Genomic DNA, 12,902 nt, shown 5'->3' with positions numbered 1-12,902 from the left:
GGGTGGCACTTATGACCTATACTGCAGCCAGACACCAGGGGGAGCTCTACTTGCTTTGGCTCCACTTTTGAGGAGATGTTCCGTGTCCATCTTTATACAGTCTATGCTTCATGGTACTGGCACAGAGGAGTCTGAGATCTACCAGTCCTTGATACATTCACAATTCTTGCTAATGGAAACTGTCCTTCCTAAAAACGACCTCATTCATTGTTGCGATATGTTGTAGCATTTTATTAAGCTGCCACTAGAGGTCATAACATCAGTTGTTATTGCAAAATAGCATTTAGTGTCTGTCCACACCTGGCATTAAAATGTGTCTAGAGTCAGCTCTTCAGGTCCGATCTCAGTTACGTGCTCCGTGTGTAGACTAACATAATTTGTAATATTTTAACAGCAGTTGTCGCTAATGGATCTCTACAGCTGTTTCAGAATCATATGTGTGCCTCATAACTTAATTTATTACTTACTGATCTCTTCCCTAACGTTAGTAAGACCTGCACAAAACTCAGATTATAACTCCACCCCTGGAAGCTTCCACAAGAACCATAATCTCCGATTAGAAACGTAAATAAAAACTCACTGGTAGTTGAAGAAGTGTGTAATTTAACGATACGGCGCTCATTAAACATAACCGATTGATAATTAATCAGATGCGTTATTTAATGACAGAATCACACACAGTGTAGTTGTATTCAATAATTTGGTTTATTAATTCTTTCAGGCCATGTATAATAGCAGTTGTGTGTTGTTTTTTTCTTAATGAATGAGGCAAAACTCCTCTGATGCAAGAGCAGATGCAAGAGCTGTTGAGTTGGAGGTCTTTAATGTGACTCAGGATGCCTTGTATGTTCACACTACCAAAGGAACGTGGACAAATACGACCCAGACCACCTCCAAATGTGGTCAGAGGTTGGGTCTCTCAAAGCTAGTCACCAGTCGGATTCCCCAGGACGAATGTTAATGAAAGGTTTGAACGGCAGGGGACTGCTCTTCATCATACCTTTCAAACCAATAGTCAAAATGGTGTCTGTCAAAATGATAGTTCCATTGGCACAAACCTCTTGTTTATGCAGGTACGATTCGAGGTAAGGTGCCCAGGGTTGGTGAACGGCAAGACCATCTGGTTTCTCAGTGGAGAATTGCAGATCTGTAAAGTTATTACGAAATGGAAGGGTTAATGGGAGTTGAGAAGTGGCCAAAGAAAGGAAAAGAGGGAATCAAACCCTGTACCACACTGTTCCCTCTTACTTGTCACCTGGTCCTGATGCACAGTGAGTGTATATTATACCACATGCAAGCATGACCTACCTTGCAGCAAATATTGCGTGGTGGCCCACACACCAGGCTAGACACAGTCTCTCCTGTGAAGTGTCTCAAACAGATAACAGGAGGAGTGAACCAGACAGATGGATGGGGGACCAGCACATCAGGCCTCCTTGTTACCGTTACTATACCTGACATGAAAATCTGAGCCTGGCTGGATCATCACAGCAGGATGACTTGGTAGAAGGAGATGACAAGCACAGTATGGCTGGTTTTTGTCAGCTACTGTGAACGCTTGAACCAGAGGGGTTTGTTTTTGTGCTGTCTGTGAATCACTGATTTGTGTCTCTGGATGTGGATTTCTTAGGATTTTGATGACATCTGGTTTGTTGTCAAATTACCACCAATAAAAGTAATATAAAAATGTTGGCTTTACAGCGATGGACAGCTTGTGCTTGTGTGTGTTTTTGAATAAATATGCTGCTTGGAATAGCATTTCTATTTGTACTGTAAAAGTATCACAGAAAATTGCATCAATCGTTGTTGGAAAACAGTACAGCACCTCATGCCCAGAGCTTGTGAAGTGAAATGTCATTTGTAAAAATGGCCTTCCGTGTTCCAGCTGCCTCTTTAGAGGAGGTGGTGAGCAGGATGTGGGATCAGGTGTTAATGTTGTTTTGTTTCAGCCTGATGGGATTAAAGTCAGCAGAGCACTGCTCAGCGGATTTCTCTTGATACAGTCTGCGCAGGGGGCAGTGAAACCCAGTGTAATGAGATATTTCAAATAGTGCTACTCACACAGCCTCTCTCTCTCTCATACACACACAAAGTTTCATTGCATATACAGCAGACACTGCCCTTGTCTCGACACACATGGAAAGTGTCCTTCAGAAAAATCCAGAGTGACTGGTGTATCCAGCGGCCAACTGTAAAGTTAACAGCATGGTCTGAGCTAGTGGATCAAACTGAATATTTCTTGTTGTGTCTCGAGATATTGTAATATTTTAAGATAACAAATCCTACAAATTTTTGTCATCTTTAATAACTTCGTCATCCATGCCATCCGACGGCCCCAGAGCTGCTGTTTCCAGGTATTCTGCCCACCACCTCGCTCCCAAATGGTCAAACCATCTCATTTCCCAGTATTATTGCCCATACAGGGCAGCTGGAGGATCCTGAACCAATAAGGTCCTGGGACTCCAGAAGACACGAGTGGTTTCTATTTCCTGCTCAACTGTGCTTTTTTTTATATAGCTCCTGTTAAATGCTTAGGGGGATGTGTGCATGTGAGTGTGAATGGTTGCCTGTCTCTCTGTGTTAGCCCTGCGATAGACTGGAGACCTGTCCAGGGTGTACCCCGCCTCTCGCCTGATGACAGCTGGGATAGGCTCCAGCAGACCCCCACGACCCTTAACAGGAATAAGCGGGTTCAGAAGATGAATGAATGAATGTTAGACGCTTTTAATTTTGCTGACGAACTTTAACCTGATCGATTACCTGCGCTCTGAATCGCTCACAAATGTCTTTACATATCTGATCTGATATTGTTTTCATGCCTCTTTTTCTCAATTTTCCCCTTCCTGCAGTTATCTATAAAGATAAGAGATATAAAACAAGCACAAACCTTCACTGCGAAACTAAAAAGTAAATTTTATTCATTTTACTGAAAGGCATTGGAATTCTGAACCAAGTGCAATATTGTTTTACTCATTTGAACCACTGTAAGTACTGTAAGCACTGCAGTTCTGGCGTCTGGCCTTGTTTTCTGTTATCTGACGTCTATCAGTCTTGCAGATGTCTTGATTCTACCTTGTCAGTGTTTTGACTTTTGTTTATTTTAAAGTCTCTTTTTACAGGTATATTGACAAAATGTACTTTTAATATTTTCCTAAAAGATTACAGCAACTGATTACAAAGGCTCATTGACCTTTGCAGTTTGAATCTTTTCTTCGACTCCACTCGAGTGTTATCTGTTGGAATACTTCATGCAGTGAGCAGTGTCTTTGTGTGTGTCAGGTCTGAGTATCCGTGGTGCACAGGAGGAAGAGCCGGCAGACGGCCAGCTGATGAGACTGGACAACATGCTGCTGGCAGAGGGGGTGGCGGGACCAGAGAAGGGGGGTGCAGTAGCAGTGAATGCAGCAGCAGCTGCTGCTGTTGGTGGTGTGACTGATAACTCCATCGAACACACTGACTACAGGGCCAAGCTGACGCAGATCAGACAAATATACCACACAGAACTGGAGAAATATGAACAGGTGAGTCACTGTTTCTTTAACTTTAAATTTGATTTCAATTACAACACTAATGATGAGTGCAAAAATGGTTTTGTCTATCTCTACTGCACTTTAATAAATAGGGGGAAAATAAGCAGGGGAAATGGCATGCAGCAAAGCTCTGGTGTTCCACAGGTGTCTGTACTCGGACCATTTTGGTCCATGCAGCAACTTGATCTAACTTGATAATATAATTTATTTTTACTATGTCTACTATGTCTAGAATATTGTAATTAATTATCCAGCCACTGCTTTGAATTGTGTAGTGGAAGGGCTCGATTTCTATTTCTTTGTGTCTTCCGTGATAATTCACCAGGCTTGCAGTGAGTTCACTACACATGTAATGAACCTGCTGAGGGAACAGTCACGGACACGGCCCATATCGCCGAAAGAGATCGAACGCAAGGTGAACATCATTCATCGCAAGTTCAGCTCCATTCAAATGCAGCTCAAGCAGAGCACCTGTGAGGCTGTCATGATCCTGCGCTCCAGGTTCCTGGATGCCCGGTGAGTGGAGGGAAAACCGGTGATCAGTCCCGCACTTCCACAGCAACATCTATTGTCCTGATTGTAAAATACCTCTTCATTCATACCCTCCTAATATCCAAGTTGCTGAATGAATGATGACAAGCTGGACCCTTCCAGATTGTTCAAATACTATTTCCTGATACTGGTTAGAGCCTAGATATCATCACATGTTCAATACATAAGAAATATTGCATAGAGAAATTGAACATATTTATTCATAATATATAATATTTAGTCATTTTTAAACTTTAGTATAGTAGCATCAAAATGTGAGGATGAGCTTAATAGGCTTAAATTGACACGTAGAAACGAAACAATAAAATCATGCACACAGGGCAGTTTTCTAGACTTTCGACTATACACCAATCAGGCATAACATTATGACCACTGACAGGTGAAGTAAATAACAATGACCATCTTGTAACAATTCAATGTTCTGCTGGGAAACTTTAGGACCTGGCATTCAAGTGGATTTTACTTAGACATGTAGCACCCACCTAGACCAGACCAGGTACCCCCACCCCATAGCAATGACACTCCTTGATGGCAGCAGCCATCCCCAGCAGGATGCAGCCTGACACAGACACACACACAAAAACGCTTTAGGAACAACTAAAAAAACATGAAGAACAGCACAAGGTTCAACATTCTAAAATCTTTCATAGTATTATTTTATTTTTTTTGTCTTAGGCGGAAAAGACGGAACTTCAGCAAACAGGCCACAGAAGTCCTGAATGAATATTTTTATTCACACCTTAGCAACCCTTACCCCAGTGAGGAGGCCAAAGAGGAGCTCGCTAAAAAGTGCAGTATCACTGTTTCCCAGGTAAGTAAAAAAAATAAATAAAAATCCTCTTCATAAGATGTAATTAGAATCATTCTTTCAGGCTCTACACAATTTTTTTGTATATACTGACATATCATGATTGAGGTGTCTTGTTGTCACACAATTTGAGACTGATTGAGTCAGTACCAGAAATCGTGTAAGGTCTAGCTCATAATACATGATACAAATGTGGCTTTAATTAGCAAGGCCCTGGAAGGCAAGGAGAGCTGGTGGGGTGTGACTGAACTGATGATGTTGACTATGTAGCTATATTCCCAACGGCACCTATTTAGAAGGCAAGGACTTATCCTTGTGTAAGCCATCAAACTCTGCTCTTAGTCTTACCACACTATAGTCCAAGACAGGCTTTCTCCCAACAACCTTCTGAATAATCATGGTAAAGATTGAATCCTGAAAAACAGTTTAGTACAGTTTAGCAACTCCCAAAGACCCTCCAACAACCATTCACTTTCACCTGATGTTTTCTCTCCAGTGGATGCCGAATTCTGCTTGCAAAGGCAAATACGTTGCAATCGATTATGTGTTCTGTTCACATAATGAGGGCGTTTTGTTCATTTTGGACTTGGCAAGGTAGCAGGATCTTCTCTGTTTTGTTTTAATTGGCCAAAATACACAATCTAGCAGTACAATGTGCACTGCAACGAACACTAGGTTAAGGTAAAGGAAAGATCCTGGCATGATAAAATTCATAAAACGTTTACTGTGACCTGAGAGCCGACACCACTACCCTCCCTTATAAACCTCATGCTGGAGTCTGAATGTGAACCCTGGCTTCTAGTGAGTCATGTAACATAAATATAAATGTAAAGTTTTATCCATTCAAACCCCAAAGAAATCATTACCTCTGTATCCAGTCAGAAACATGATTACATTAGTCAGCACAATTTAACTGGAAAACAATAGCAGTGATACTACTGTAGTTGAAGTGATATAGAAATGGCCGTGGAGACCAAGCAGCCATAATGGATTAGAAATAGTTTTTTATTAGTCTGCCTGGATTTGGGCCAGTCGCAGTTGGCCAGCTGTTTTCATTTATGAGCATTTAGGTGTATATGGTTTTTCTTATCTTGATTTGTTCTATTTTTGTCTTTTCCTTCTTCAATAAAGTCAATCTTATCTTATCTTATAAACTGTAAATCTGTAAGGGTCTGTTGAGACCTTGCATTAAGATCCGATCTGGGCGATCCGATCACACAAAAGACAGGTGTGAACACCCCCAGGACACACTGAGATTGCATATAAGTGATGTTTGTTCATTGGTAATGAGAGTCTTTTAAAATATTCGATCCTTGTAGCTGTTTAACTAAAAAATAAATAAATCTAAGAATTTACAAATGAAAGTATATAATATGAGTATATGAGTGTGATTCTGTGTTAATTATTGATCCAGTCATGTTGATGTATGAGGAGCCGTGTGTGGTTAAGTATTTCCTCATTTAATGTATTTATTTACCTTTATTATGCGTATAGTAGCTTTCAGCTGTAGTAATCCATTAGAGATTACCGCTGTTACAATATCCTACTGCGTCAGTTCTATCAGTGTTTATTTGCCTACACAGCGTGAAACTGAGATTGGATCTGGAGACGCATGTTAATGCCAGTTCGTAGCTAAAGCTGGCCACTTGCGATTGAATTGCCCTGATCGGATCTTAATGCAAGGTCTGAACAGGCCCCATGTGACTGTGTCAGCTATATTCGCTTTGAGACTGAAGGAAAATACTGACTGCAGCTCCTGCTGCTGTGTCGTAACTATTATACCTTACCAGTTGAACTATTTATATCACTATTCTGGTGATTCTGATACACTGAACAAATCCTCCACAGTTTATACTTAGATTTACTTTGTTGGGCAGCCAAATGATTTCTTACAATCACAGGGGTAGCAGGTAGTCCTTCAATGTTACGCTACTCTATCTGTTGTGTTGGGGTTGGGGTATGAAATGTTAGGTTTGAAGAGTCCAGTACTGTAAAAAAGCCCATTCTTTTTTGCCCTCAGGGTGGGGGAAGCACCATCACAGTGTCACAGGTATGTCACAATTCTCTCCTCATCTGCTGTTTATTATAATGTCCAGAATTTCATGTTAAAGATACAATTTTATGACTGAACAACAACTGAACTAACAAATAAGCACGTTTTAATAATCTTATTGCTGTACTGAAACTCGACTAGATGTGGTTTGTGTAACCCGATCATGCTCATTTGAGTAATTCTGGTTTCAAACACTGATAACCACTGTGCCCTGATATAAACTTTTGTCTGGGCAAATGTATCAGCTGGACTGAATAATGGACAGCTCTGAAGATTTAGAGCTCTTGTGGTGTTGGGGCATGATACTGGCCCTTATCCTTAGAGATGAAGATGAGGATGGAACCATATTAAGAAAGAGTGTATGTACCTGCAAATTATGAAGTGCCACTGTATAGTTTCTCTGGTGGAGTGAGCCAGAGATGTTTTCAGGTCCCAGTTTGACACCCAGTAATACATCTCACCTTACCTCTGATCCCTCTTTACTACTCTGACCCTGTTTTTTTCCACTTGTTCATGTTTCACTGTCAACAATGGTTTGGCATGTGTAGTATGTACAATTTCCTTCATCAAAAGCCCAAATTATATTCATATTAATTATTCATAAATACATGGCATGTTTCTTGATAATGATAAACATGGCTTTATTGGCAAATCTATCAATTGACTAGGATAAATGGTAAATGGTCTTGTTTTTATATAGTGCTTTTCTACCTATTGGTACTCAAAACGCTTTACAGTCACAGATGCATCTACCCATTCACTCACACAAGCACACACACATTCACACACAGGTGCACTGGTGCAACTGGGGGTTCAGTGTCTTGCTCAAGAACACTTCAGCATGTGAACCGATAACCCTCTGGTTCGTGGACAACTGAGCTACAGCTGCCTGCACTTCCAGAAGCCTTTCATTTGTTAATATATAGCAGATTTAGTGGAAATCAACAGTGGATCGCTAAATAATTATTACGATTCTTGTGCAAGGGTCTGGTCCATACTTTGGACTCCCGGGGGCTCCAGAATGTCTACCAATAATGTTAATTCAATTCAGTTCAATTCAGTTTTATTTATAGCGTCAATAAAAATACAAATTGTCTCAATACACCCAGTCTGAAACCCCCAGAGCAAGTCCAAAGGCAACGGTGGTAAAACAACGGAGGAAAAACTCCCTTTTAACATGAAGAAACCTTGAGTAGAACCCAGCTCATATGGACGGACCCACCTGCTTGAGACCGGCCAAGTAGATAAAGATCTATCTGTCATAGATACATACATCTTACTAAAGCGCAGATGTAGAATCATGATACAAGTACAAGATATAGCTGATGATGTTACTTGAGTGTTTGATAATGAATATAAATAAGGCTGTTAGAGACATAGTAGAGTAGTTCTATTAGAGGTGAGTTAACTGCTATAAAGATTGAATATAAGTGGAATCATAGGCAGGTTGGAGAATGATGCATTCAGGTAGGAGTGGATAACTGCAGACGGCCATGAAGACTGGGCTGGTTGATGAGACCAGGACCACAGATGAGTAGTATGGAGCCCCACAGGTCAGAAAGATATAACTCCAGGCTGGAGACACTCACAAGAAGATGGGTGTGGAGAGGAGGGAAAGGGAGTTGGAGACACACAGCTATTAACATGCTATACAGCAGTAGAACACACTTGCAAGAGTTGTAATAGAGAAGAAATTAGAGGATAGGAGCTCGGTGCGAGAGAGAAGAGAGTAGAGGACAGGTGCTCAGTGCATCATCCCCCAGCAGCCTGGGCCTATAGCAGCATAACAAAAAGGAAAGTTTTAAGCCTAACCTTAAAAGCAGAGAGGGTGATTGCCTCCAGAACCCAATGATGAGCTGAATGATATGTGTCAGTACTCTCCTCAGTAACAAATCATTTTGCATGGTGACCAACCAACACTCCACAACACATGATATAATGACAAAGACGTCACACTTTTTAGGAAAAACCTTGCAAGAAATAGTGTAAGTGCAGTCTCATCCTTCATACTCATCCATCAGTTGAGTCCCTGGCTGTGTATTGGTGTACAGGGAACACAATAATTCATTATACAATGTGTTAATGTACTGTTAAAACAGATTATCTTAAAACACACTTGCAAGTTGAATAATCTTTCTTTTATGGTCTGAGATAATGTGTATTAGGAACAGAATGTGATTGTTGTTGAGTGTTTGGCAGGCGTAAGGCACCTTATTGTCTGTATAGAAGAAATAATATATATTAACTTGTTTTATTAAATTACTGTTTTATTAAAGTACTAAATGAAGCAAAACAATAGACAGACAGAAGAACTCTGAACTTGTTTTCACTATTTAGCAGGAATAACTTCTTGTCCTTGTATTGTATAATTGTCCACCAGTCTCTGATATCAGCTTGCAGGGATTTTGTTAAAGACTCTTCCTTGCAAGATTACTTTCACTGTGCGATGTTTGGACATTTTCTTCCTTTACCTTTTCATTTCAAATTTCCCCACAACTTTTTAAAGGGATTCAGATCTGGACTTTGACTGGGCCATTCTATAAGCTTCCATTTCTTCTTTTTTTCAATGGCTTTGCTAGTGTGAGTAGGATCATTGTCCTTTTTAAATGTCCACTACTGGGTCACTTTCAACTTTCAGACACATGGGCCTACATTATCTTCAAAGTACAGAGTTCAAGAGTTACCTTCGAGGACTTAAGAGTTTTAAGAGCAACTTCTCTTTGAATCAAACATTCTGCTCTTGGGATGAAGTTGCCAGTCCTGAACAAATTGTTTACCTGGTTGCTTTTTTTTTTTTTGGGTGGTATTTTTTATGTGGTATTAGAGTCTTTGACATATATTGTTTGAGTTTCTCTTTGACATAGATATGCATTGATTCTGACTTGGTTTTGTGAATGTGTGATAAACGTAGAGGTGAAACAACTTTTTCCTTAAGACTGGTCTGTGAAATAGTTCCGGTCAAAAAAGCCAATAATTCAATGGAAAATGTTGTTTTTCACATGACTACAGAGTCCAACATAGTGATACATCAGTACTCTCTAATTTCAGAAATATCTGTTTTTATCTATTTGGGCTGAGTTGGCATTTCAACAGACTATCCATGATCATCGAATTCACCCAAAGGATGAAATTAGTCTTCTCTAGTATTTTATGAATCAAGCCCTACCTTAATTAAACTCTGACAGCCAGTCCGCAAATTGATCAGTGGAAAATAGCATTATTATACTTTACTTAACAAGCTGTTGTAGTGGTTTACGAACACGTGTGAAGCACCATTCCAGAGCACAAATATTGTACATATTCTAAATGAAATGTGTTCTACCTTTCTATATGACCTGTGACCAGGGCTTAATGAGAATGGAAATGTTATATTATGCAATAATGTGCATTATTTCACATAGTCTCTATTTCTTTGCTAATAAGTCATTAAGCCAAGACAAAGGGATGCTTTTTTAAAGGAGACAGTGAAGGCCATTTCATTCTAGGGAGAACAGTTTGGTAAATGTCACTGTGCACACATAAAGGCCACCAGCGCTTTGTGCATGCAACACATACACGCACTTACTCATGCATAGTGGCCAGTGACCTTTAAGCTGTCGTATGTGGTTATTGTCTATCCTTGGTTGCTCTTTACAAGCCCTGGGTGTATGACCTGGAAGACTCCTCATTTCTTTAGCCACACTGTTCTTTGTTTTGCACACATATGAGTTTAAACCAAGTTCAACATGTCAGCATGTGACGTGTTTTATATGGCAGGCAAAGTAAATGTAAGACAAAGCAAACAGCTGGAATTGTGGTGAAATGGCAGATGTGAATCAAGAGCTTCTTTTCTTTTCTTTGTTTCTTCTACATCAGGTTTCTAACTGGTTTGGGAACAAGAGGATCCGGTATAAGAAGAATATTGGCAAGTTTCAGGAGGAGGCCAACCTTTACGCAGCAAAAACAGCTGTGACTGCAACACAGGCCGTAGCTGCTGCTGTTCACAATGGTCAAGACACCTCTCCTGCCACACCCAACTCAGGCAAGAGTTAAATAACATTGCTAAAAAAAATAACAATGAAGTCAGGAGTGACTTAGCTTTGGTCTGAAACTAGCTACATTTGTTTGGCCTTCCAATGCGTGGCTGCAAGGGGAGGGGAGGGTAGGGGAGGGAAAGGGAGATGGAGAGAGGGACTCAAAGCTGTAAGCATGCTATACAATAGTAGCACACAATGCAATAGAACACTTGCATGCGTGAGTAGTCATAGAGGAGAAACTGGATAAGAACTTAGAGAACAGGAGCTCAATGCAAGAGAGAAGAGAGTAGAGGACAGGTGCTCAGTGCATTTTGAATCAATCAGAGGTTTTTTAAAGAGCTATTTGGACAGCCAGACAGTAATGAATTACAGTAATCCAGTCTGGAAGATACAAACGCATGAACTGGTTTTTCAGCATCACTCTGAGACAGGATGTTCCTAATTTTGACAATATTGTGCATTTTAAAGAAGGAAGTCCTGGTCACTTGCTTTATGTTCTAATTCAAGGACATATCCTCACAGGACACGCGGTTACAGAAGATGAATGAATGAATGAATGAATTATCTGAGTTTAAGAGTAGGAAGTTACAGGTCATCCAGCCTTTTATATCTTTAATGCACGCTTAGTTTAACCAGCTGATTAGTTTCATTTGGTTTCATGGATAGATAGAGTAGCATAGTATCACCTGCATAGCAATCGAAATTTATGCAGTGTTTCCGAATAGTATTGCCTAAGGGAAGCATGTATAATGTGAAAAGTGTTGGTCCTAGCACAGAACCCTGAGGAACATTTACAGTTGAAACCAGATGTTTACATACACTGTGTTAAAAGACACATAAACATTTTTTCCCCACTGTCTGAAGTTAAATCAGACTAAACTTCTACTGTTTTAGGTCAGTTAGGATTGCCAAAATTATTTCTATTTGCTAAATGCCACAATAATGAGAGAGAGAATTTGCTAGAGAATTTTTTATTACTTTCTTCAAAGTCAGAAGTTTACATACACAAAGATTACTATGTCTTTAAACAATGAAGGAAAGCCCTGATGAAGATGATGTCATGGCTTTGGATGCTTCTGATAGGTTAACAGACAACATTTGAGTTAATTGGAGGCACACCTGTGGATGTATTTTAAGGCTACACCTCAAACACACTGCTTCCTTGTTTGACATCATGGGAAAATCAAAAGAAATCAGCCAAGATATCAGGAAGAGAATTGTGGTGCTCCACAAGTCTGGTTCATCCTTGGGTACAATTTCCAGATGCTTGAGGGTGCCACGTTCATCTGTTCAAACAATTATACCACAAGTATAGACACCATGGGAATGTCCAGCCATCATACCGCTCAGGAAGGAGACGGGTTCTATGTCCCAGAGATGAATGTGTTTTGGTCCGAAACGTGCAAATCAACCCCAGAACAAAAGCTAAAGACCTTGTCAAGATGCTGGCTGAAGCTGGTGAGAGAGTGTCATTATCCACAGTGAAACGTGTCCTGTACCGACATGGGCTGAAAGGCCACTCAGCGAGGAAGAAGCCATTACTCCAAAAGCAACATAAAAAAGACAGATTACAGTTTGCAAATACACACAGGGACAAAGACCTTAATTTTTGGAGACATGTCCTGTGGTCTGATGAAACTAAAGTGGAACTGTTTGGCCATAATGACCATCGTTACATTTGGAGGAAAAAGGGGGAAGCTTGTAAGCCTGAGAACACCATCCCAACTGTGAAGTATGGGGGTGGTAGCATCATGTTGTGGGGCTGTTTTGCCACAGGAGGAAATGGTGCACTTCATAAAATAGACGGCATCATGAGGAAAGAACATTATGTGGAAATATTGAAGCAACATCTCAAGACATCAGCCAGGAAGTTAAAGCTTGGGCGCAAATGGGTCTTCCAAATGGACAATGACCCTAAGCATACTGCCAAAGTAGTTACAAAG

General features: G+C 40.4%; 1 protein-coding gene across 1 annotated transcript in view; it reads left to right on the top strand.

Annotated features, from left to right (window-relative positions):
* The window catches only part of LOC311507488 (pre-B-cell leukemia transcription factor 1-like), a gene marked incomplete at its 3' end in the record, with an annotated part of 33,255 nt that overhangs the window by 16,198 nt on the left and 4,155 nt on the right, over nucleotides 1-12,902 (top strand). Inside the window, exons 3-7 of the mRNA XM_084571839.1 lie at nucleotides 3,280-3,521; nucleotides 3,856-4,046; nucleotides 4,758-4,893; nucleotides 6,911-6,940; nucleotides 10,799-10,964. Of these exons, the coding sequence (XP_084427965.1) occupies nucleotides 3,280-3,521; nucleotides 3,856-4,046; nucleotides 4,758-4,893; nucleotides 6,911-6,940; nucleotides 10,799-10,964 (765 nt within the window). The remainder of the gene's footprint in view (nucleotides 1-3,279; nucleotides 3,522-3,855; nucleotides 4,047-4,757; nucleotides 4,894-6,910; nucleotides 6,941-10,798; nucleotides 10,965-12,902) is intronic.

Source organism: Chelon labrosus, assembly GCF_963514085.1.
Source record: "Chelon labrosus genome assembly, chromosome: 22".
NCBI lineage: Eukaryota > Metazoa > Chordata > Actinopteri > Mugiliformes > Mugilidae > Chelon > Chelon labrosus.
Note: the sequence above shows the minus strand (reverse complement) of the source record. Positions and strands in the feature narration are given on the sequence as shown.